The sequence below is a fragment of the Dendronephthya gigantea genome, unplaced genomic scaffold (genome assembly GCF_004324835.1).
Source record: "Dendronephthya gigantea isolate DGI-Jeju-01 unplaced genomic scaffold, DenGig_1.0 000097F, whole genome shotgun sequence".
Lineage (NCBI taxonomy): Eukaryota > Metazoa > Cnidaria > Anthozoa > Malacalcyonacea > Nephtheidae > Dendronephthya > Dendronephthya gigantea.
In genome coordinates this window covers 819,531-843,486 of record NW_021163107.1, presented here as the reverse complement: position 1 = coordinate 843,486, position 23,956 = coordinate 819,531, and the positions used below count along the sequence as shown (strand labels likewise).

Here is a 23,956-nt window from a genome sequence, read left to right as displayed (position 1 = left end):
GGTTTAATGTGTTTTATCAAAATATTTCAAGATTAACATTCAGAAATGGCACTGCAACAAGCGGAGAAGATTACAAAGTTTTAGTAGGTGATGAGAAATCTGTTGGAATACAAAGTTTTATTCAAACAACTGATTGCGTTGATATTTGATAATTGATGATAACAGTTATGAAGGCAGCGAAAATTTTACAGTTGTTTGATGTTAAATAACAATCCCAACGTTCAAATTTCTGTTGGCGAAGCGACAGTGACTATCACAGATGATGACGGTAATGATTGTAGATCAGAGATGTATTTTCTATATATTATAGTTCCTGACATTTTTTTAGTGTGCAACGCAAGTGCAGATAGCACAGCATTTCTTTATTTATATTCACCATTAATTCATGAAGATTAACGCCTGTATTCTAAAAGCTCCCTCACACTCAAATTTATTGAGTGGGAGATCTTCATCTTCTCATAACGTTTTAATGGCGGCATTTACAGACAAATAGGGGCTTGATTTTCAGTGATTCACCTTATATCTTTCCATCTATTCAGAAAAACTTTCTCATTGATCAGCATTAACAAAATATTTATGTCACACTCAATGAGTGTGAGTGTGAGTGAGCTTTTTGAATACAGGCGTAAGTCTCGTACATCGCCATTCGTCGGCACTGTTTTTGTCGGTTCATATTGATGAGTAAAATGCTGTGTCTATTTAAAAAAAATATTTACTTAATTGATCACAAATAATGGATCGTAGAACATCGCCGATGACATCGCGATACTGTATGAGAACTAGGCCTAAGTCTTTAATTCTCATCATTTTCAAAATGGTTGCAAAGATTAAACGTTCGCAACACTTGCTTCAGTCAGCAATGTCTCAAAATTTCACAAGCTCCAAATTCTAAGGTACATTGAAAATTAGATTTAATCTTCTTGAAGAGAAAGTATAAGTGAGGTATCATTTTTATGTAGCCCTCTTACATCCCCGATAAAGGTGAAAGCTAGTATGTTTTTAATTATATTCTTACCTTTGAAACTTGGATGCAATTCGTACTACATTTCGGTTCGAAAGTTCCACTTACACTGTTGGGTGAGAAAGATGGTACCGTGAGGGTTACCTTTTTATCAGCAATTATCAAGAAAACTTTTTAGCAACATGTTTAGATTTCGCATTAATTGATTTCGAAAATGAACAAATTGCATGCTCCAAATTTAATCCACATTAAAAATAAAATTTAAACTGTTAGATGAGAAATCTACAGCGGTAAAATTTTTCAAATTCGCTAATATAAAAACCAATTGCATTTACTAGTGAATATGATACGCGGACATGATGCAAAACTATACATGCTTAGAAATAGTGGGCACTGTGTTGTTTTCGCTTTTTGACGTCAAGAAATAGCCAATTTCAAAGAGAAAATATACCGCATTCTCAACGAGAGATTTGCAGAAAACACCAAAGTTTTAAAATAATTCCAATGAAGTCTAATGGCTAAATGATAAGGGATAAGAAAATCAATGTCATTGTCTGGTAATATCACAATTGTGTTAAAAAATAATTACTATGCCTTCATTATCAACTCTCTTTTAATCGTTACTGGGAACATAATATGTGCAAAAGCAATTAGTATTTGTGGACAATTAAAAAATATTCGACTTTATCCTTTTTTAAAATTATTATTTCCAGATTTCGACGAATGTGATGCAGGGTCTCATAATTGCCATCACAATGCCTACTGTAATAATACTGATGGCTCTTTCAATTGTACATGCAAAAATGGCTACTCAGGAAATGGGACAAGCTGTCAAGGTTAGACTTCAGTATAGTAAAATTCAAAAGTTAAAATTTCCCATAATCTACAGATTTAAATTTCGCAGGAAACTCAATGGCATTGTCTAGTCATCGCACACTTTTTAGAAATAAGATCCCTATATATATATTACTAGGCACACAAAGTGAAGAGAAACTATTTATTTGTGTACAATAGAAATATATCTCGATTTTTTTCTCCGAATTATTATTTGCAGATTTCAACGAATGTGATGCAGGGAATCACAGATGCCATCAGAATGCTCACTGTAACAATACTGATGGTTCTTTTAATTGTTCATGAAAAATTGGTTTCATTGGGAGTGGGACAGACTGTGAAGGTTAGGCCAGGGTATAGCAGAGGTTTCCCATAGTTTCTAAGCTTTAAACATCGCAAGAAACCTTGACAGCATTGATTAGTCATTGCATTTTTTTACAAATTAAATTATGGTTTCTAAAGCTTTGTTTCGAATATAACTTGGAACATATAACGAACAAAGGCGTTGTATAAGTGAACAATAGAAAATACACTATATGGAATTTTGACTTTTTTGCTAAATAATTATTTCTAGATTTCGACGAGTGTGATGCAGGGAGTCACATTTGCCATCAGAATGCTCTGTGTAACAATACTGATGGTTCTTTTAATTGTTCATGCAAAATTGGTTTCATCGGGAATGGAACAGACTGTAAAGGTTAGGCTTGAGTATAGCAGAGGTTTTCCATCGTTCCACAGCTTTAAACATCGAAGGAAACTTCAATAGCATTGTCTAGTCATCGCAATTTTATTAAAAATTAAATATGATTGGTTTCTAAAGCTTTGTTATGAATATGACTAGGAATATACAATCAACGAAGGCGATGTATATGTGAACAATAGAAAACATTAGGAATTTTATCTTTTTTGCTAAATTATTATTTCAAGATTTCGACGATTGTAATGCAGGGAATCACAGTTGCCATCAGAATGCTCATTGTAACAATACTGATGGTTCTTTTAATTGTTCATGCAAAATTGGTTTCATGGGAAATGGAACAGACTGTCAAGGTGAAGCTTGAGTATGGCAGATATCTATCGATGTCTAACTTGCATTCTAGTTTCACAGCTTTAAACTTCGCAGAAAACATGTATGGCATTGTCTAATAATCTAGGCTTTGTTAGAAATATAATCACCATGATTGCCATGCATTCGTTATCAAAAGACTTTTAGTTTTTACAGGGACATAAAGAAAACAAAACGAATGTGTTTGTAAACAGTAAAAAAATATCAAGAATGATATCGTTTTCCCGACATTATCATTTTCAGATTCAAACGAAAGTGTTGCGGGGACTCACAACTGCCATCAGAATGCGCATTGTAACAATATTGATGGTTCTTTTAATTGTTCATGCAAAATTGGTTACTTGGGAAATGGAACAAACTGTCAAGGTGAAGGTTGAGTATGACAGATATCTATCGATGTCTAACTTGCATTGTAGTTTCACAGCTTTAAACTTGGCAGGAAACATATATGGCATTGTCTAATCATTTCAATTTTATTAGAAATATAATCCCATTATCGCCATGCATTCGTTATCAAAAGACTTTTAGTTTTTACAAGGACATAAAGAAAACAAAACGAATGTGTTTGTAAACAGTAGGAAAATATCAAAAATGATATCGTTTTCCCGACATTATCATTCTCAGATTTTAACGAATGTGATGCGGGGACTCACAATTGCCATCAGAATGCTCTCTGTAACAATACTGATGGTTCTTTTAATTGTTCATGCAAAATTGGTTTCATGGGAAATGGAACAGACTGTCAAGGTGAAGCTTGAGTGTGACAGATTTCTAACTTGCATTGTAGTTTCACAGCTTTAAACTTCGCAGGAAACATATATGGCATTGTCTAGTCATCTCAGCTTTGTTGGAAATATAATCACCATGATCGCCATACATTCGTTATCAAAAGACTTTTAGTTTTTACAACGACATAAAGAAAACAAAACGAATGTGTTTGTGAACAGTAGAAAAATATCAAGAGTGATATCGTTTTTCCCACATTATCATTTTCAGATTTAAATGAATGTGTTGCGGGGACTCACAACTGCCATCAGAATGCTCATTGTAACAATATTGATGGTTCTTTTAATTGTTCATGCAAAATTGGATGCAGGGGAAATGGAACAGATTGTCAAGGTCAGGCCCTGACTGAAATCTTTCCCATGCTTGTTTATCGACAGAATTTTAATTGTTAAAGAAGATACTTTTTTGCTAAAGTTCCTTTAAAGATTTCGACGAATGTGATGCAGTGCATGATTGAAAAAACTGAGATTTTTTCGATGACACTTGCAAAATATCAGAATTATTGAGAATATATTATTATGAACACTATAATTATATAAAAATCCTAATCCTTAATTAAATTATTTTTTCAGATATTGACGTATGCATTAAAAAATCTCATAATTGCCATCATAACGCCCACTGTAATAATACTGATAGTTCTTTCAATTGTTCATGCAAAAATGGTTTCGGGGGAAATGGAACAGGCTGTCAAGGTTAGGCTTGAATATAGTATAATACAATAGTATAACTTGCTAGCAATGGCTCAAAAGTTCAGGAGCTGTATATTAATGACGTTTTAGGTTTTAGCCATGAAACGTTTACAAGAAATATGATTACCGGGTCTTGTTTATAACCATGCACGTTTGTAACGAAAATTGGAATAGCGATTCAAAAAATAGAATGATTCAAAAAACATTTTTTTATTGTGAGAAATTATGTACAGACATAACAGAATGTATTTGGTTCTTTCTCGATTCGTTCTCAAGCGTCTTTGGGTAAATGCAGTGTCTTTGGGGGAATTTCGTTTTGACCAATTAGCAAGTTTGTTAACATTTTCAGTAACTTAATCAGAATGTATAAATTTTGAGTACTTCCAGGTAAAAAGATGAGTTATTTACCACTTTACACGACGTTTTAAAAATTAAAACATTCTGATTGACTTTGTCTAAAAAATGCAAACAAATATTATGCCGATTAGTTTTAAACGAAATCCCCCCTTTTTGGTAAATTCAGTATGTTTTCCCATTTGTGTTACAAATGAAAACGATTTCCCCCTACCCACAAGAGAACATTTCGTCGGTTCTTTATATTAAACAGCATAAACTTTATTCTGACCAGTATTTTTTTAAGAAAAGTGTCTATTTGAGTGAAAATTTCGGATTCAAAGCTTAATTTTTTCCTGATCTTTTTTGGACGAAGGACGACATATTTTCTTAAATTTCATCAGTTCTGAATGTCCACGAATGTAACGCTAGAATACGAGATTGCCCTTTCGATACTTTCTGCAAAAATACTAAAAACAAATTTTCATTGTTCTTGGGAAATGATGGCCGCAGAGGTTATTATGCCATTACGCCAGATTCCGTTTGAGAAGAACTGATATTTTTCTGTTAACAGATCGCGATAAAATGGAAAATGGCGGAAACGAATGGCAGGATTTATACACCATTTTAATCGTGTTGATAGTCTTTGGAGTTTTTCTTGTGGTTATTATAGTGATTTTTTATCGTTGCTCAAGAGAAAAGATATCAGTCAAGGATAAACCGGCGACAAACCCAAATAAATCTCAAGACAAGTCAGTTTGTGAAAACCTGGATTTAGCTGAAGTGATATAAGGGAAAAAATAATGCTAACGAAGTGTAAAAGAAAACGTATATAGTATTCCTTACACAGTGAAACGACGAATTGTCGGACACACAAGAATCGATTTTTCACTGTAAAGACAGCGGGAAGGTATACAGAGTGTCTAAGATTAAGTTGATTGTAGTACCTATCTTAAAGGCCATGTTATAAGGTGAAATTTTTCTTGCAACTTGCAATGCAATTCTACTTTTATGATATGTAAATTACTAAAGAGTTTTCAAAAAAGTGTAACATGCACGATGCATGGAGTGTAATAAAGGCAAAAGTCTCTCAAAGAAGAATTTATTGCAAATTGGAGGAAAAATTGCACCATGTTACATATGCGTTGAAAGGCTTGACTTTATCAGTGTATTTTAAATTTCTAAAAACTGCCCTCACTTATTTTACTATAGTTTTTTGAGTGACAATTCTTCCTCGTACTTGGCTTACAGTTTTGAAGCTGGGTCCTCCACCAATCGAAACCGCATGATACTAAAGCCTCTTCATGATTACAATCACTTAAAACAAGGCTTATACTTCAATCTAAAGAAACTCTGCAAAGTTACGCTCCTCCATAACTACATAATACTTAGTAATAATTACTTCTGTTTAGTAATAATGTAAGCATATGTGTCCGTTCGAGTTTGTTTGTAAAATTTCTGTATTATGTCTGTAGTAGTTCAGTAGTTGTATTTTAGTGTATTTATATTTAGATAAGGAGACAATTACAAATTGGGACTTATGTCCTGTTATTGTCTACTGTCACTGCTGTAACTTTTAGTGACAAACCAATAAAAAAAAGAAAGTGTTCTTATATCCAATTTAGCCTAGGTTTAGCACTAAAGGCCATGTTACACGGTGCAATTATTCTTGCAACTTGCAATTTAACTCTACTTTTAAGAGATGTAAATTAGTGAAGAGTTCTCGAAATGTAAGTGTAAGAAACGCCATAGAGTGTAATAAAGACAAAAGTTGTGCAGTGCCAAATTTACATCTCTAAATAAGGAATTAAATTGAAAGTTGCAAGAAAAATCGCACTGTGTAACAGGGCCTTAACCCTGGGTTAAATTCAACCTGCTCTTAAACAACCGGCCCCTGGTTTTCATATAACATGCAATAAGACCCGTTTCACACCATATTCAGTTTTATATGCGCGAATACATTAAAACAATAGATAATGAGGCATTTCCGTTTATTATTGATCGTCTTTGATGTATTCGGCATGTCAAAAAACGGCTTATGAAACAGACGTGACTCGTCATAATTCGTCGCAATTCACTGATATGTCATAATTTGTTGTAATTCGGTTTTCATATGTCAAATTTCGCATAAAAAGGAATTACGACAATTGGATTATACGACGAAATATAACAAACGAAACTTAAATTGTGTACATGACGAAGCAATAAGATTTTCCACTGCTATAATAGTGTTATAGATCTTTTTATTTCTTCTTACGCGAGGTAGGAGATCTTTACAAAGGTTTTAACTAAAGTTCGCTAATCTTCTCTTCTTCAAATTTTGATCTTGATCGTCGTTAAATGTTCTTGTCTTCTTCGTCAGTTCTGTCGTTGAGTTTTCTAACGTTTCATAAGTTAATCTTTACTCCGTCAGTCCACTGAAGGTTCAGGTGCTGTGCACGCCCTTTTATAATGAGGGTTCAGTGACTCTTGCATACGTCATCAACCATAGTGGGCTGATCCTTATCCAGCCAATCAGCGTTGTACATGTAACCAGTGGGTTGGTCTTAGAAGCTCGTTCCAGCTCTCATATCTTGTTTATTTAAGGCGTTGTCGCACTAGTCGAGTTGGTCTTCTGCTCAATCGATCAATACTTAAAAATGTTCACAACTTAAAATATTCATCATCAACAACTAGTAAAATATACCAACAATACGTCTGTGAACAATATCTTTCAACTTAAACTATTTTCACTCTTATTTTATCGAATTGAACTTGTGATGACGTAATCTATTACATGCTTGACCGAGCAACATTTTTACCACAATTGATTGACATAAGAACTTGAATGGCCTACAGCACGCACACTTTTTTAAAGAATGCGACCATTTAGATAAGTGAAGACTTAAGACTGTTTATCCAGGTATCAGTTCTGAGAGGATTACAAATATTTTCTTCTTTATTACTTATTTAATCCTACGATATGTCATACATGGAAGGGAAAGGCGATTAATGTTTGCTAATGGCCGAAAAATTATATTTACTCAGGCGTCTTGTGGCAAAAATCATTCACTAATCCCTGTCATGCTATTGATATTCCTATTTTTACAGCTATTTTTATATGCATATCTCTAAACACAATAAAGCTTTGCGTAACAATAGCGTAATATTAAAGGCGATGAACACTATTTGTTTTCAAGCCAGCTCAGCATTCGTAATCGTAATTATAGCTAATATTTGTAATAATTCTGATTTATCCAGCTATTCGAAAAACAACGAATAATTATATCACATTCTTAAATTCCAGAAGTATGATAAATTTTTCAGGCGTGTAAAAGCTGTTTGCAAATAATGTTTGGCCTTTTTGAATCCAACTTGTAAGGCGGAGCAAACGCGTAACAATAATATTAGAAAATGAATAATTTTCTATAGATGTTTTTAGAGAATTGACAACCTCCTGTGGCCTATCTGCATAAAAAAGCTTTTAAGTATTCAAAATATCATCTTGTGATAGGTTTGTCTCTTCAGATGTATTAAATTATAATTGAATATACCAAGCTATAAATCGTGTGATTTAAAAGTATCTATGCTTCAGCAAGGTGAATATTATGATTATCAAGGTAGGTTCTTAATATATATCTATTGTATATTTTGTGGTGGTATAATGAGAATACAATCTAGTTTAATTATAGCTACCAGCAAACCGCTATCAACCTTCCGAATTTCATCTGTATTATGGGGAAAATAAGACTCCATTAACCATGTTTAAATTACTGTAGTCACAATACGTGGTAGTCGATACGAAAGACCATTGTTAACTCTTGAAAGCAAGTCTGATGATTTCGATGTGATATTTATTTCGTCTCGACAATAAGCGACGTAAACAAAGTTATAAATTTTCGACCAGTTTATGTCTCTTCTAAACATGAATTCTTCCGTCAAATATTGTACTCTATTGCTCAAATATTGTACTCTATTGCTGTCTTGAATTTTCCTAATTGATCAGTAATCTCACTGTGAACGAGTTACAATAATCTCTACATAATCATGAAGACAAATTTCGATTTGGTCCTGATCAGCCCTATGTAAAAAAATATTTAAGGAACTCAAGGACTCTTTAATAGCGAAGAAAATACATTTGTCTCGTTCAGCTCTATAAGGTCATGTTTGGGCTTTGTGACATTGACAAATTTAAATATCTGGATATTGTGGGTGAATCTCGTATTAGATCTAACCATAATTTTAAGTCAAGAGCTAAACAGGCACGTACTAATTACTTTAAATTCTCTTTTTTAACCGCTATATCTTGGACTGCAACTCTTTACCAGCGGAATTAAGTTGTGGAAGCTACTTCGCTGTCTACTGTAGTTTTAAGCATAAACTACTGTTGTTTCTTCTGCAAAATCGGTATTTACTTCAGTTTAGTTTCCAGAAAAGCAGTTTATAAATAGGAATTTCGTTTCCTCCTACTGCTCTCCCCCCCCCCCCATTTCTATCTCTTTGTTTATAGATAGTGGGAAAGATTTATTAAGTCATTAAATAATAGCTTCATTCCGGAAACACGATATGTGGTTAATTAAGTTGCATATCCCGCTTAGCCGAGATTAAACCAAGCTTGAGATGACTTTGGGTAATGAAATGAGCAAATAACATGATTCTGGCAGTAATATAGTCATCCTGACAATAGCATGTGCTTGTATGGTTTCCTAAAGACTTATTTCAATACCTAAAAGTCGTCTCACTCTTCGTTAAATGACAGCTAGCTCCTTAGATCAATTGAATTATTTTCCGACAGACAAAGCATTTTTCGCACCAGTGACATGAGAAAAAGGAGACCCTGGTGCTTAGGACAAGTAGGAACCTGGCTTAATAGAGACTATAATAGTTTTCATTTCTGAAAATGAAATAATATATGAAGTAGCTTGAAACTTGGAGCTAATTAAAAGATGGCGGAAATTAGAGGAGTAGTTATGAAAGGTAATTTTCAATCCTACGTTCGCAGCGAAATATTTTTTTCATAATTGAAACAGGAGTTATGGTCCTTCGAACCTCGGATATTCAGAAGAATATAAAAAGGAAATAAAGTTTTTTATTACAATTTTTTTCCTGTATCTAACTTATGTGGCACTATATATTTTTTCACTACATTTTCAATGAATATGAATTTTCCCCTTAGCTTTTGAGTAAATTTTGCTTTTATACCTATTACCTATAAATATTGTACTTGCGTAAAATTTTGCTTTTACCTTACACGGTGTTTTGACAATTGTTATTACTTTATTTTTTGGCCAGTATTCCTAGCATGGGGAATTCAAATTTAATCTCATTCTACTTTTAAGAGATGTAAATTATTCAAGAGTTCTCGAAATGTAAGTGTAAGAAACGCCATGGAGTCTACTAAAGACAAAAGTTGTGTAGTTGCCAAGTTTACATCTCTAAATAAGGATTTGAATTGAAAGTTGCAAGAAAAATCGCGGCACTGTGTAGGAGGGTTAAATTTAACCTGCTTTTGAACAACCGGCCCCTGGTTTTCATATAACATGCAATAATTAAGGCCCGTTTCACACCATATTCAGTTTTATATGAGCGAAACATTAATCAAAGAAATAGATAATGAGGCATTTCCGTTTATTATTGATTGTCCTTGATGTATTCGGCATGTCAAAAACAGCGTATGAAACAGACGTGACTCGTCATAATTCGTCGCAATTCACTGATATGTTATAATTTGTTGTAATTCGGTTTTCATATGTCAGATTTCGCATATAAACGAATTACGACAGTTGGATTATACGACGAAATGTAACAAATGAAACTTAAATCGTGTACATGAACAAGCAATAAGATTTTTGCACTGCTATAACAGCGTAATATTTAGGGCGATGAACACTCTTTGTTCTCAAGCCACTTCAGCATTCCTAATCGTAATTATAGCTAATATTTGTAATAATTATCATTTCAACTCGATTTATTCAGCTATTCGTAAAACAACAAATATTTATATCATATTCTTAAATCACAGAAGTATGATGAATTTCATAGGCATTTAAAACCTTTTTGCAAATAGTGTTTGTCTTTTTTTCCATTTTGGATCCAACCTGTAAGGCGGAGCAAACGCGTCACAATAACATTCGAAAATGAATAATTTTCTATAGATGTTTTTAGAGAATTGACAACCTCCTGTGGCCTATCTACATAAAATAGCTTTAAAGTATTCAAAATATTATCTTGTCATAACTTTGTCTCTTCAGATGTATTGAATGCTATAATTGAATATACCAAGCTATATCGTGGAGGAATGGTCAATGCGGTAAAAGTTATTTAAAAGTATCTATTCTTCAGCAAGGTAAATATTATGATTACTGTTGTATATTTTATGGTGGTATAATGAGAATACAGTCTAGTTTAATTATACCAGCAAATCTTCCGCATTTGATCTGTATTGTGGGGAAAATAAGACCCATTAACCATGTTTAAATTACTGTAGTCAATACGTGTTAGTCGATACGAAAGACCGTTGTTAACTCTTGAAAGCAAGTCTGATGATTTCGCTGTGTTGTTTGTTTCGTCTCGACGATAAGCGTCGACGTAAACAAACGTGATAAATTTTCGAACACTTTAATTTAAAATAAAAGATTCAAAGCAAATCAAAGTCTCCTCTAAACATGAATTCTTTCGTCAAATATTGTACCCTATTGCTCAAATATTGTACTCTATTGCTGTCTGTTATTTTCATAATTGATCAGTGATATCTCATATGCCATAACAAACTATATTTTCGAAGGAGTTACAATGAACTCTACATAATTATAAACTATAAAGACAAATCTCCATTTGGTCGTTATGGCTACCTTCCGGAAACACGATATGTGGGTAATCAAGTTGAATATCGCGGTTAGCCGAGATTAATACTCGAGGTAGCTACCATTTTCCGGACGTTCTGTTTACACAAGGTTATCTTAGCAAGTATTTACCCTATGAATACTCAGAAGGTTTCATTTGAAAGCTTAAAGTATGATCTTTCATCTGATGTATTTGTTTTTGCAATTCATAACTATCCCTGTCCGGATTGAACATAATCCCAAAACATGCGACCGCATCGTTAAAAATTGCGAAGAACAGCCACGCGTTTGGCTGAAAATCAACTAAAATACGTCGTCTGAATGATTTCTACCGGCATAAAATCAATTTCCGGGGCATGTTGTTTCCTAGGATACACATAATATCAAAACATACAGCCCGAAAGACGCCCGAAAGACGCCCGAAGGAGATTTCCGCCCGACCGAGTGTTTGTGCAAATTCCCACATTTAAGGAAAAATATGTACTTCTGGCGTATGATATTTAGTACAAATATAGAGCAGGATTTTATAAACAAAATGGTGGGCGAACCGTCGCTTTTGGCTGAAAAGAAACGAAGCTACAACGCTACAAAGATAAGGCATTGCATCATACTTTCCACAATGCATCTTTGAGATTGAGTGAGACATTTGTTTGTTGAAATATCGCGATAACTCGCCTAAAACGCGATGAAAATTTACGAAATCAACACAAAAGTAAGATTATGATATTTACTATTCAGTCGTAGAATTTTCATGTCCCAAGTATTCGTTTTGCCCAAGTTTTTAAATTTTGAATTCACCCGTCCTCGGGGACCGATATTAAAGTAACATGATTCTGGCAGTAATGTAGTCATCCTAACAATAGCATGTGCTAGTATGGTTTCCTAAAGACTTATTTCAATACCTCAAAGTCGTCTCACTCTTCGTTGTGTGACGGCTAGCTCCTTAAATCAATTGAATTATTTTCCGACAGACAAAGCATTTTTCGCACCAATGACATGAGATAAAGGAGACCCAGGTGCTTAGGACAAGTAGGAACCTACCTGGCTTAATAGATAGACTATAATAGTTTACATTTCTGAAAATTAAATAATATATGACGTAGCTAGGAACTTGGAAATAAAAGATGGTCGAAATTATACAGGAGTAGCAATGAAAGGTCATTTTCAATCCTACGTTCCTAGCGAAATATTTTTCGTAATTTAAACGGGAGTTATGGTCCTTCGAATTTCGGATTTTTAAAAAAATAAAAAGGGAAATAAAGTTTCTTATGGTAATTATTTTGATTTCTAAGATTAAAAATACGGGGAGTTTGTCGCGAACGTTGTGTTCAATAGATCACGTTGACGTTGAAACGACATAGAAAAGTATGCGTGGCGAGAAGCTTGTAATAAGGCATAGCAGTAAAAATAAATTAACATTTGAGAGAAAATTGATTATGGCGACAGCCTTTTGTCACTAATGTTGTAGCCTGCATGGCAGGTGGTCCCTAAATTAGGGCAAGGCAAGGACGGCGAAACAGTGCCTGCCATGCCGGGTTTGGCTATGTTTTTTGTCAACCGCCCATTTTTAGTCCCAGCGCATTTAGCTAATCGACAAACAGTTAATATTATAATAACAAAACTGTAATAACTAATAACTGGGATATACACTTGTGGTCAAAAAGAACTGCTCAAAACAAGTTAAAATGCTCTCAAATTAACTTAACTGTCCCACTAACAATATATACGAGTAAATATAGATTAGATTACATGCTAAGCTATATGAAATATTAATATTTTGTTGACCGTCCTTTGGCGCTATAATTGATGACGGCCTTACACCGGCGTGGCATACTTTCTGTTAAGGTGGTAATCTTCACGGTCAAAAGAAATTCATCCTATGGACAGTCTTCACAGCAACCCATAAATCATGGACGCTTTATGAATTAATTCCTCTCTTGCACTATCCTTTTGACATTTTCCCACAGATTTTCAATAGGGTTAAGGTCTTTTGACTGTGCAGGCCAATCCATTTCTGTCACAGCCTCTTCCTGCAACCATTGTTTGACTATATCTTGGAAGTGTGGCAGGTTGCATTACATTATTGAAATATTGTTTGGAATAAGAGAATTATACAAAATGCCAATGAAGCTCTCTCCTATACTCGCTTCTTTTTTATGAAATTGTATCTAAACCGTTCTTTTTCAGTGCATTTTATGCCAAAAATAAAAACCTGTGAAACCTTGTGAAACCTTGCAAAAGTGTATTTTCATTGACCTATTAAACCTTATTTATAGTACTTCTAAATTAGGCATCCTTCTTATAATAGGCCCAATTAAATCTGTAAGTTTGTTGCTTTTAATCCAAGCAGTTGTAGAACGGTGAATAGTGCTATTCAACTTTCGTAAAGATGTAAACCCTCCCCCTGAGGTAGTCATTTTGAAATTCGTAATTGTTGATCCTTACATACATTCTGTTGCCCCGTTCATCCATAGGTAGCCCGATAAAGATTTGAAATAGTAAAATTTGCTCCAGTCGCGCTATTATTGCTTTTTCATGCGACCTCTATGACGTCACAGAACTCACAACGAAACTGCAGTCAAGCGCAACTGAAGAAAATTTGACTATTTTGAATATTTGCTGAAATTCCTATGGTTCATCGCTTGCGAATACAGTACATTCAATGATTATTTCTGTTCCTCTGCTCCACGAATAAAATTTTAAATTATAACCAACATCCTTAGATGCAGTTATGGCAGTCGATATACTTGCATATCTTTGTATGTGCTCTGGAAATTGTGTCATCAACAGGACAAGGTGAGAATTAAACAATACTTAGACCTGTTTACACTAGCTATACCGGATTAGCATGATCATGAGCCCACGCCATCAAAAATTGCTCTGAAAGAAATTTTACCCCCCAAAGTATGAAATTAAAAGCCTGATCCAACCAAGTGTGGAATGACATACGTTCATCCGACCCATATCCGAAAGCTCTGTTCACAGGATCAATTTTTTTGCATCCAATCCACTCTTGACGTATGAAATATAGTCGGTTGTTGATAAGGCAGTACAGCATTGGCTTCAATGGGTTTGCTGTTATTTTACACTACAAGGCATCAAACTATAAAACATCCGTCAGAAGTGAATTTGATCCCACAAAGTTGGATCTTGAACATAGTTTATACAGCATAAAGTATGGTATGCAAAAAACAAGCCAATTTCCGCTAAAAAAAAAACTTTCCTTCAAGAATGCAGTCTGCGGAGTTAATTTTAGACCTTTAAATGACTTTTATTTTGTAGTTTTAACTAATATATAATTATTGTAAGTAACCCAAATATAAATTGATGAATACAGTTAGGTTTGGATTCAAAAGTTCAACCTACACCGTTGGTGAGGCAGATGGTAAATTGCAAGTTTGTCTTAATGTTAGCAATTTTGATGGGACTTCTTTTTCAGGAACGTGAGTAAATTTTCTTTATATTTATATGCACATCCGGATAGCGGACGGAATACTTTGCAATTGAATCATCCATGCAATATTGTTAAAAATTTTATACAATTTATTTCTCTCTTTTTCACTCTCGTACTGTAATTTCAAAGTGAACAGTCCTCTTTCTCAACATCTTTGATCTTTAGATGAAAAATATCAGTTTTGATGACAATAATTAATAAATCGATAAATCTGTACAACAAAGATATGCGGCTAATTTTGTGTCTATCGGGTTAATGTGTGTATCATAAATATTTTAAGATTAACGTTCAGAAATGGCACTGCAACAAGCGGAGAAGATTATTCAGATGATGAGAAATCTGTTGGAATACAAAGTTTTATTCAAAAAACTGATTGCGAAAATATTGATATAATTGATGATAACAGTTATGAAGGCAGCGAAAATTTTACAGTTGTTTTGATGTTAAATGACCCCAACGTTCAAATTACTATTGGCGAAGCGACAGTGACTATCACAGATAATGACGGTAATTATTCGAGATGTATTTTCTATATATTATAGTTACTGACATTTTCTTAGTGTGCAACGCAAGTGCAGATAGCACAGCATTTCTTTATTTGTTCACTATTAATTCTTGAAATTAAATCAAATCCCGTACATCGCCATTCGTCGCCACTGTTTTTGTCGTTTAATATTGATGAGTAAAATGCTGTGTCCATTTAAAAAAAAAATTTACTTAATTGATCACTCATAATGGATCTGACAACATTGCCGATGAATCACGACATACTGTATGGGAACTAGGCCTAAGTCTTTAATTCTCATCATTTTCGTAATGGTTGCAAAGGATAAACGTTCGCAACACTTGCTTTAGTCAAAATTTTTTTTCTTTTCAAAATTTCCAAATTTTAAGGTACATTAAAAATTAAATTTAATCTTCTTAAAGAGAAAGTATATAAGTGACATATCATTTTCATGTAGCCCTCTTATCTCCCCGATAAAGGCGAAAGCTATATAGTATGTGATCAATTATATTTTTACCTTTGAAATTTGGATGCAGTTCCTAGTACATTTCTGTTCAAAAATTCCATTTACACTGTTGGGTGAGGAAGATGGTACCGTGAGGGTTACCTTTTTATTATTATCAAGAAAACGTTTTAGGAACGTGTTTAGATTTCGCATTAATTGCTCTTGAAAATGAACAAATATTACAATCTCCAAATTTTATTTTCTACATTAGAGCAAAAATTTAAACTGTTTGATATGAAATCTGCCGCGGCAAAATTTTTTATATTCGCTTATATAAAAACCAATCGCATTTACCGGTAAATATGATACGCGAACTTCATGCAAGACAACATGTTAGGTTAAAAAATAATGGGCACTGTGTTGTTTTCGCTTCCTTGACGTCAAGAAATAGCCAATTTCAAAGAGAAAATATACCGCATTCTCAACGAGAGACTTGCAGTAAACACCGAAGATTTAAAATAATTTTAGATAAATACGTGCAATAGTAATACTGGACGCCTCGATTTTTAAGCGCTTTTACAGAATTTTTAAAATACTTTTAGGAAACATTTAACTGTACCTGTTTCTACTCTGCATGCTTAGGCTAGTTTTCCATTTGATATAACAATTTTATCGCTAATTTTAGAAACCCTCAGGGTTTGCGTTTCCTCTTGTGGAAATATTACATTTTCGGAAAATATTATGCCGAATCCCCTCTGACGCGAAATCTAAAAAAAAATATCGATAAATGGATGAAACAAAAATATCGTTGCTGACGTTCCCAATTTTTACTGAAGGTACTCCGGAAACAGTTTACTTATGTTGCTCCATATGTATTTTATCAGTTCCCTTCATAATTATATATCTGTGCCAGACTTTTGTTGAGATATTTCCCAACTTTTTCAGCTGCCCCCCCGCCCCCTGTTACATTTGGATTCCAAAGCTCAACCTACACCGTTGGTGAGGGAGATGGTCAATTGCAAGTCTGTCTTAATGTTAGCAATTTTGATGGGACTTCCTTTTCAGGAACGTGAGTAAATTTTCATTATATTTATAGGTATGTACATCCGGGTAGCGGACAGAATACTTTGTTATTGAATCATCCATGCAATATTGTTAAAAATTTTAAACAATTTATTTCTCTCTTTTTCACTCTCGTACTGTAATTTCAAAGTGAACAGTCCTCTTTCTAAGCATCTTTGATTTTTAGATGAAAAATATCAGTTTTGATGACAATAATTAATAAATCGATAAATCTGCACAACCAAGATATGCGGCTAATTTTTTGTTTATCGGTTTAATGTGTTTATCATAAATATTTTAAGATTAACATTCAGAAATGGCACTGCAACAAGCGGAGAAGATTACAAAGTTTTAGTAGGTTTTGACAAAGATGTTGGAATTCAAAGTTTTATTCAAACAACTGATTGCGTTGATATTCCGATAATTGATGATAACAGTTATGAAGGCAACGAAAATTTTACAGTTGTTTTGATGTTAAATGACCCCAACGTTCAAATTACTATTGGCGAAGCGACAGTGACTATCACAGATAATGAAGGTAATGATTTGAGATATATTTTCTATATAAATTATTATAGTTACTGACATTTTTTTACTGTGCAACGCAAGTGCAGATAGCACAGCATTTCTTTATTTGTTTACTATTAATTCATGAAAATAAAGTCTCGTACATCGCCATTCGTCGGCACTATTTTTGTCCGTTCGTATTGATGAGTAAAATGCTGTGTCTATTTAATATAAAAATATTTACTTAATTGATCACTCATAATGGATCGTAGAACATCGCCGATGAATCACGACATACTGTATGAGAACTAGGCCTAAGTCTTTAATTCTCATCATTTTCGTAATGGCTGCAAAGGAAAAACATTCGCAATACTTGCTTCAGTCAGCAATGTCTCAAAAATTTCTCAAGCTCCAAACAATCTCGAAATTTCATAGTACATTAAAAATTGAATTTAATCTTCTTTAAGAAAAAGTATATAAGTGACATATCATTTTCATGTAGCCCTTTTATCTCCCCGATAAAGGCGAAAGCTATATAGTATGTGATAAATTATATTTTTACCTTTAAAACTTGGATGCAGTTCCTACTACATTTCGGTTCAAAAATTCCATTTACACTGTTGGGTGAGGAAGATGGTACCGTGAGGGTTACCTTTTTATTAGCAATTATCAAGAAAACTTTTTAGGAGCGTGTTTAGATTTCGAATTAATTGCTCTGAAATTAATTGAATTAATTGAAAAAATTAATTGCTCGCATTAATTGAAAATGAACAAATATTGCAGGCTCCAAATTTTATTCTACATTAAAAAAAAATTTAAACTGTTTGATGAGAAATCTGCAGCGGCAAAAATTTTCATATTGGCTGATATAAAAACAAATCGCATTTACCGGTGAATATGATACGCGAACATCATGCAAGACTACGCGCTGTGTTGTTTTCACTACCTTGCCGTAGCCAACTTCAAAGAGATAATATACCGCATTCTCAACGAGAGACTTGCAAAAAAACACCAAAGATTTAAAATAATTTTAAAAAAATACGTGCGATATTAATTTTGGATGCCTAGATTTTTGAGTGCTTTTACAGATTTTTACGCTAGCCATTTCACACTACGCTAGCCATTTCACATCACGGTGGACCATTTCACACTATGGTACACCTGCTAGCCTGCGCTAGACCGTTTCACATTACCAATTTACGCTAGACCATTTCACATTATGCGAGACCATTTCACGTTATGCTAGCCATTTAACATTAATCTAGATGACTTCACATTGCGCTATACCATTTCACATTACGCTAGACCATTTCACATCACGCTAGACCATTTCACATTGCGCTAGACCATTTCACATTATGCTAGACCATTTCACATTATGCTATACCATTTCACATTACGCGCAACCATTTCATATTACGCTAGACCATTTCACATTGCGCTAGACCATTTCACATTATGCTAAACCATTTCACATTATGCTATACCATTTCACATTACGCGCTACCATTTCATATTACGCTAGACCATTTCACATTGCGCTAGACCATTTCACATTATGCTAGACCATTTCACATTATGCTATACCATTTCACATTACGCGCTACCATTTCATATTACGGTAGACCATTTCACATTATGCTAGACCATTTCATATTACGCTTGGCATTTCACATTATGCTAGAACATTTCATATTACGCTTGGCATTTCACATTGCGCTAGACCATTTCATATTACGCGAGACCATTTCTCACTATGCTAGAACATTTCATATTACGCTTGGCATTTCACATTATGCTAGAACATTTCATATTACGCTAGGCATTTCACATTATGCTAGAACATTTCATATTACGCTAGGCATTTCACATTATGCTAGAACATTTCATATTACGCTAGGCATTTCACATATGCTAGACCATTTAACATTATGCTAGAACATTTCATAATTATTACCCTAGGCATTTCACATTGCGCTAGACTTATTATGCTAGACATTTCATATTACGCTAGACCATTTCATATTACGCTAGACCATTTCACATTATGCTAGGCCATTTCACATTACGCTAAACCATTTCACATTACGCTAGACCATTTCATATTATTCTAGACCATTTCATAATTATAATGCTAGCCATTTTACATTACGCTGGACCATTTCACATTACGCTAGACCATTTCACATTATGCTAGCCATTTAACATTATGCTAGACCATTTCACATTACGCTAGACCATTTCATATTACGCTAGACCATTTCACATTATGGTAGACCATTTCACATTATGCTAGCCATTTAACATTATGCTAGACCATTTCACATTACGCTAGACCATTTCATATTACGCTAGACCATTTCACATTACGCTAGACCATTTCACATTATGCTAGCCATTTAACATTATGCTAGACCATTTCACATTACGCTAGACCATTTCATATTACGCTAGACCATTTCACATTATGGTAGACCATTTCACATTACGCTAGACCATTTCACATTACGCTAGACCATTTCATATTATTCTAGACCATTTCATAATTATAATGCTAGCCATTTTACATTACGCTGGACCATTTCACATTACGCTAGACCATTTCACATTATGCTAGCCATTTAACATTATGCTAGACCATTTCACATTACGCTAGACCATTTCATATTACGCTAGACCATTTCACATTATGGTAGACCATTTCACATTATGCTAGCCATTTAACATTATGCTAGACCATTTCACATTACGCTAGACCATTTCATATTACGCTAGACCATTTCACATTACGCTAGACCATTTCACATTATGCTAGCCATTTAACATTATGCTAGACCATTTCACATTACGCTAGACCATTTCATATTACGCTAGACCATTTCACATTATGGTAGACCATTTCACATTACGCTAGACCAATTCACATTATGCTAGACCAATTCACATTATGCTAGACCATTTCATATTAGCGCGTTTATACGGCATTTTTCTTTCTTGGCCTGCATGTCAAAAATTAAAGCCATGCTTTAAAGGCCGAGACCACCTTTTAACGCGGTCTTGGCACGGTTAAAATTACGGGGCTTCAGACGTATTTTATGTCTGTTTACACGACTAAATTTAAACGTGGCGTGCCAAAATAGTTTGTCGTGTAAACGGGACTTTAAGCCCGTAGAGACGGGCATGTTTTCCTAGATCTTGACCAGTTCACTTTGCTAAACGACCCCTTTTTATGTTGTAATATAGTTCTCTTTCATACCAGCAGGATGGTTAGGGCCGTATGGGGAACAGCTCGAGGCTTTCGACCACAAGTTTAATTTGGTTCACTGTTTATTTTATTGCTGTGCGCCCCAGACCAAGTCATTAACTCGATCAGCGCACATCAACTCAACTCACTAAAGTTCCGCGCGTGAGATTATTTAAGAGGAGATTTTTTACAAACTCGCGTATTGAGCGCTCAAAACCAATCAGATTGCTGGAGCCTGGAGTATGGAAGTTGATAGCAGCAATTCCATGTAAACATGGGCCATGGCGGCCGGATTTCAAATAGTATGAGTGTTTCAGTGCCGTTTTCACAACCATAACTCTCGGAAAGTTATGCAAATTAACAGAAAATAAAAAGCATGTGATCATCTAAAGATATGAAACTCATAGACAAAATGGATTCACGGTTTGCCAAATAATTAAGGACGGCGGAATGTTATACAAGAGTTCGCTATGATTGTAGTTCTAGAAGTTAGGATTGTATGATTATCATTTTACTGTTTTTTAGTGCAAAGTTTGAGAAACTTTGCAGTATTGTGATGAGTGGCGAAAATTCAAACGAGTCAGTAAGGCCTGTTTCAAACGTCGCATTTTGCATGCATCGAATATAATTCTAATTAGATTCGACCCTAAAACATAATCCGACCGTCATTTCAAACGTCGCATTTCGCATGTGTTGAATTCAAATAGTTGCGGCTCCATTCCTTATGATCAGCGACAGTCCGCTTGGGCGTAAATAAAAAATTTCATATTTCTAGAAATCCTTTTCTTGCTATTATTTTCCTAATACTCTTGCCTAAATATATTGCACTTTATGCAATATCCAACTACTTCCCAGCCGCTTCCAGCAAGCCAGCCTTGGGATTCTTCGTTTTGTTCGTGTACTGCGCAACCATTACAAACAGACGCGGTAGGCAAATGTATTTTGTCAACTTTCATGCACACGTAATACAATACGATTGTGCTGGTTCATTTCTTTTGTCTATACGGCCTCCATATTTCCTTACTTGTGCCTTTCAATATCATAACATGCACGACGTTCTTTGCCTTTCTCTTCAAGCGAATTGAATTCGACACATGCAAAATGCGACCTATGAAACCACGTCGCACCGAGCTCGCATAATGCGACCGGAACAGTCGAATTTAGCATCACGGTCGACCGCAATTAAAAACGGCGAATTCAATTGTTTCATACGTCGCATCTCGCATGCAGATAATTCAAACAATTGTATTCGACACATGCAAAATGCGACGTTTGAAACAGGCCTAAGTCAGTCAGTCAGACAGTCAGTCAGTCAGTCAGACAGTCAGTCATAGTGTAAACTTTACGGGGGGTAGGTTGATTTATGCGTATAGTAACTTTTTGTATATGATCAGTAATTTAAAGTTTTTAAATCCGTTTAACTTGCTTTATTTATTAATGCACTATACCCCTTTTGCAAAGTTCACCAAAATATTGAGGGATTTTGGCGGTTACTGTAAATTTTGAAGCATTGCTTTTCCGCCGTTTGGGTTTTGTTTTAAAGGATTTGGGTAGAATTACCCCCGGAACACCCGATTCTTTCTTACACGTCGCAACTGCGCATGTGCCGTCGAGACGTGAACATTATGATGTAAAGAAACGAGGAGCGACGAGCATTGCTTCAGAACATTCCGGGCGTAAAAATCGAGCAGTTCTTTGAGAATCTACGCACTTTATCAACTTATGTTATGAATTATGAGCGTTCAATTCAACACAGATATAATTTGGAAGGTTTATTCCATAAATAGAGCTAAGAGGTTAGGAAGAAACGACGCTGTGTTGTTTATGTATTGATAGATCTCTTACACGAATGTATATTATGTCGATAGCAAGTCGATACCAGATATTCTGCATACAGTACATAAATGATACTATACAAAACGGACATTTTGTGCAGTAATCAAATCATTTTGGCGGTATACAGTATTGATTATAAGTATATTGTTTTGTATCGATTTACGGGTCGAAGTATCCACATCATAGACATAATATGCACCGCGGTTTATTTACATTATTTACAACGCAACTATTTTGGCTATTCTTATGAAGTGACGGATAAATTGTAGCCATCATATAAATGTAGTGAATGTAGTCACAGTTGTTTGACGAAGAAAAGAGACTACACTGAGAAAATCGCGCCCGGTTTGGCCGGTTTACATGGGCAACTAAAATTAGCTATAATTTAATAGTGACAGTATCCGCGGCTAACGTAATTTGAGTACTTTGAGTAATTTCCTTTTGATTAATGTTTAACCTAGTTCGTTATATTTTTACTGGCATAAGTCAAAATTTCTATGTTGGGACAAACGTCTGGTTGCTCAGGTATTACAGGGCAAGAAAACTTTGCACTATCCTTGGATCCCTAGTTTTAGCTAGGTAACTGCCTGTGATCAGAATGAATGAAATATAATGTAATCCTTTGACGTATCAGTGTTCAAAAATTGCATTTTGGTAGAACTTTTAGTGCCTAATCTTATTAATATACCATCTTATTTTACAAACAATTCAATATTGGAATTGCTATCGGAAAAGTGTATTACAATCAGCACTTTTGACCGTATATCTTAAATATTAGACGGAAATACTGTATTGTATGTGATTTTCTTTTGCAATAGATGTATTTTATGTAAAAGCATGCATTAGTTTTAAAATCCAAACATCAGATGTACCTAAAATAATTGCTGAGGTTTTGCTTGATTTGACATGAACTTAAAACATTAGTTTAATGCTAAAACCTATGTTCGACACTGGTAGATTACCCCAAACTGTTTCCGATCAAACTAATTCATATTTTGCAATACACCCTGGGTATTGTAGTTTACAAAAAGTATAATTTGATTTAAATTTGGGTGGTAGGTCCATGGTCGTTTTTTGACATTTTCAAAATCAAGTTATTTTCCAATTATCACAGCACATATCTACCTGACATCTCAGAATAGCTATCTGCTTCTTGAGTAGAATTTGAATAGAGATACTTTGAGCCATATAGACACCTTCCTTAGTTCATATTACAAAATCCATACCAATTAATTTACTGAATAAACAATTTTCATCTAAAAAATCCATAGGTTTTTATTTAGGTCCTTTTTGTCAAAAAGGGACTTTATGCAAACCTTAAGTTTAGCCATTAAAATTCAGTGCAGAATTGTCTCCGATCAAACTAATTTATATTTTATGATAAGCCCCAGTTATTGTAGTGTGCAAAAA

General features: G+C 34.3%; 2 protein-coding genes and 1 long non-coding RNA gene across 5 annotated transcripts in view; all 3 read left to right on the top strand.

Moving 5' to 3' along the window:
* The first annotated feature begins 204 nt into the window (after positions 1-204).
* The window catches only part of LOC114534148 (fibrillin-3-like), a 97,010-nt gene continuing 73,258 nt past the window's right edge, over positions 205-23,956 (top strand). Inside the window, exon 1 of the mRNA XM_028555701.1 lies at positions 205-268. The gene's annotated coding sequence lies outside the window, so the exon portion shown is untranslated. The remainder of the gene's footprint in view (positions 269-23,956) is intronic.
* Positions 2,855-5,352, top strand: LOC114534151. The gene is made up of 4 exons (XR_003688110.1): positions 2,855-3,227; positions 3,858-3,980; positions 4,220-4,342; positions 5,247-5,352. It is a non-coding gene; the product is annotated as an uncharacterized LOC114534151 (long non-coding RNA).
* LOC114534150 (fibrillin-3-like) overlaps positions 10,815-23,956 on the top strand; it is a 49,709-nt gene continuing 36,567 nt past the window's right edge. For 2 of the 3 annotated variants that reach the window (XM_028555704.1, XM_028555702.1), the window contains exons 1-6: positions 12,021-12,205; positions 14,217-14,289; positions 14,831-14,936; positions 15,228-15,454; positions 16,843-16,966; positions 17,262-17,497. In XM_028555704.1, the coding sequence (XP_028411505.1) occupies positions 12,179-12,205; positions 14,217-14,289; positions 14,831-14,936; positions 15,228-15,454; positions 16,843-16,966; positions 17,262-17,497 (793 nt within the window). In that variant the 5' untranslated portion in view covers positions 12,021-12,178. Of the gene's footprint in view, positions 10,998-12,020; positions 12,206-14,216; positions 14,290-14,830; positions 14,937-15,227; positions 15,455-16,842; positions 16,967-17,261; positions 17,498-23,956 lie in introns of those variants that run through there. The other variant, XM_028555703.1, reaches the window with a different exon arrangement.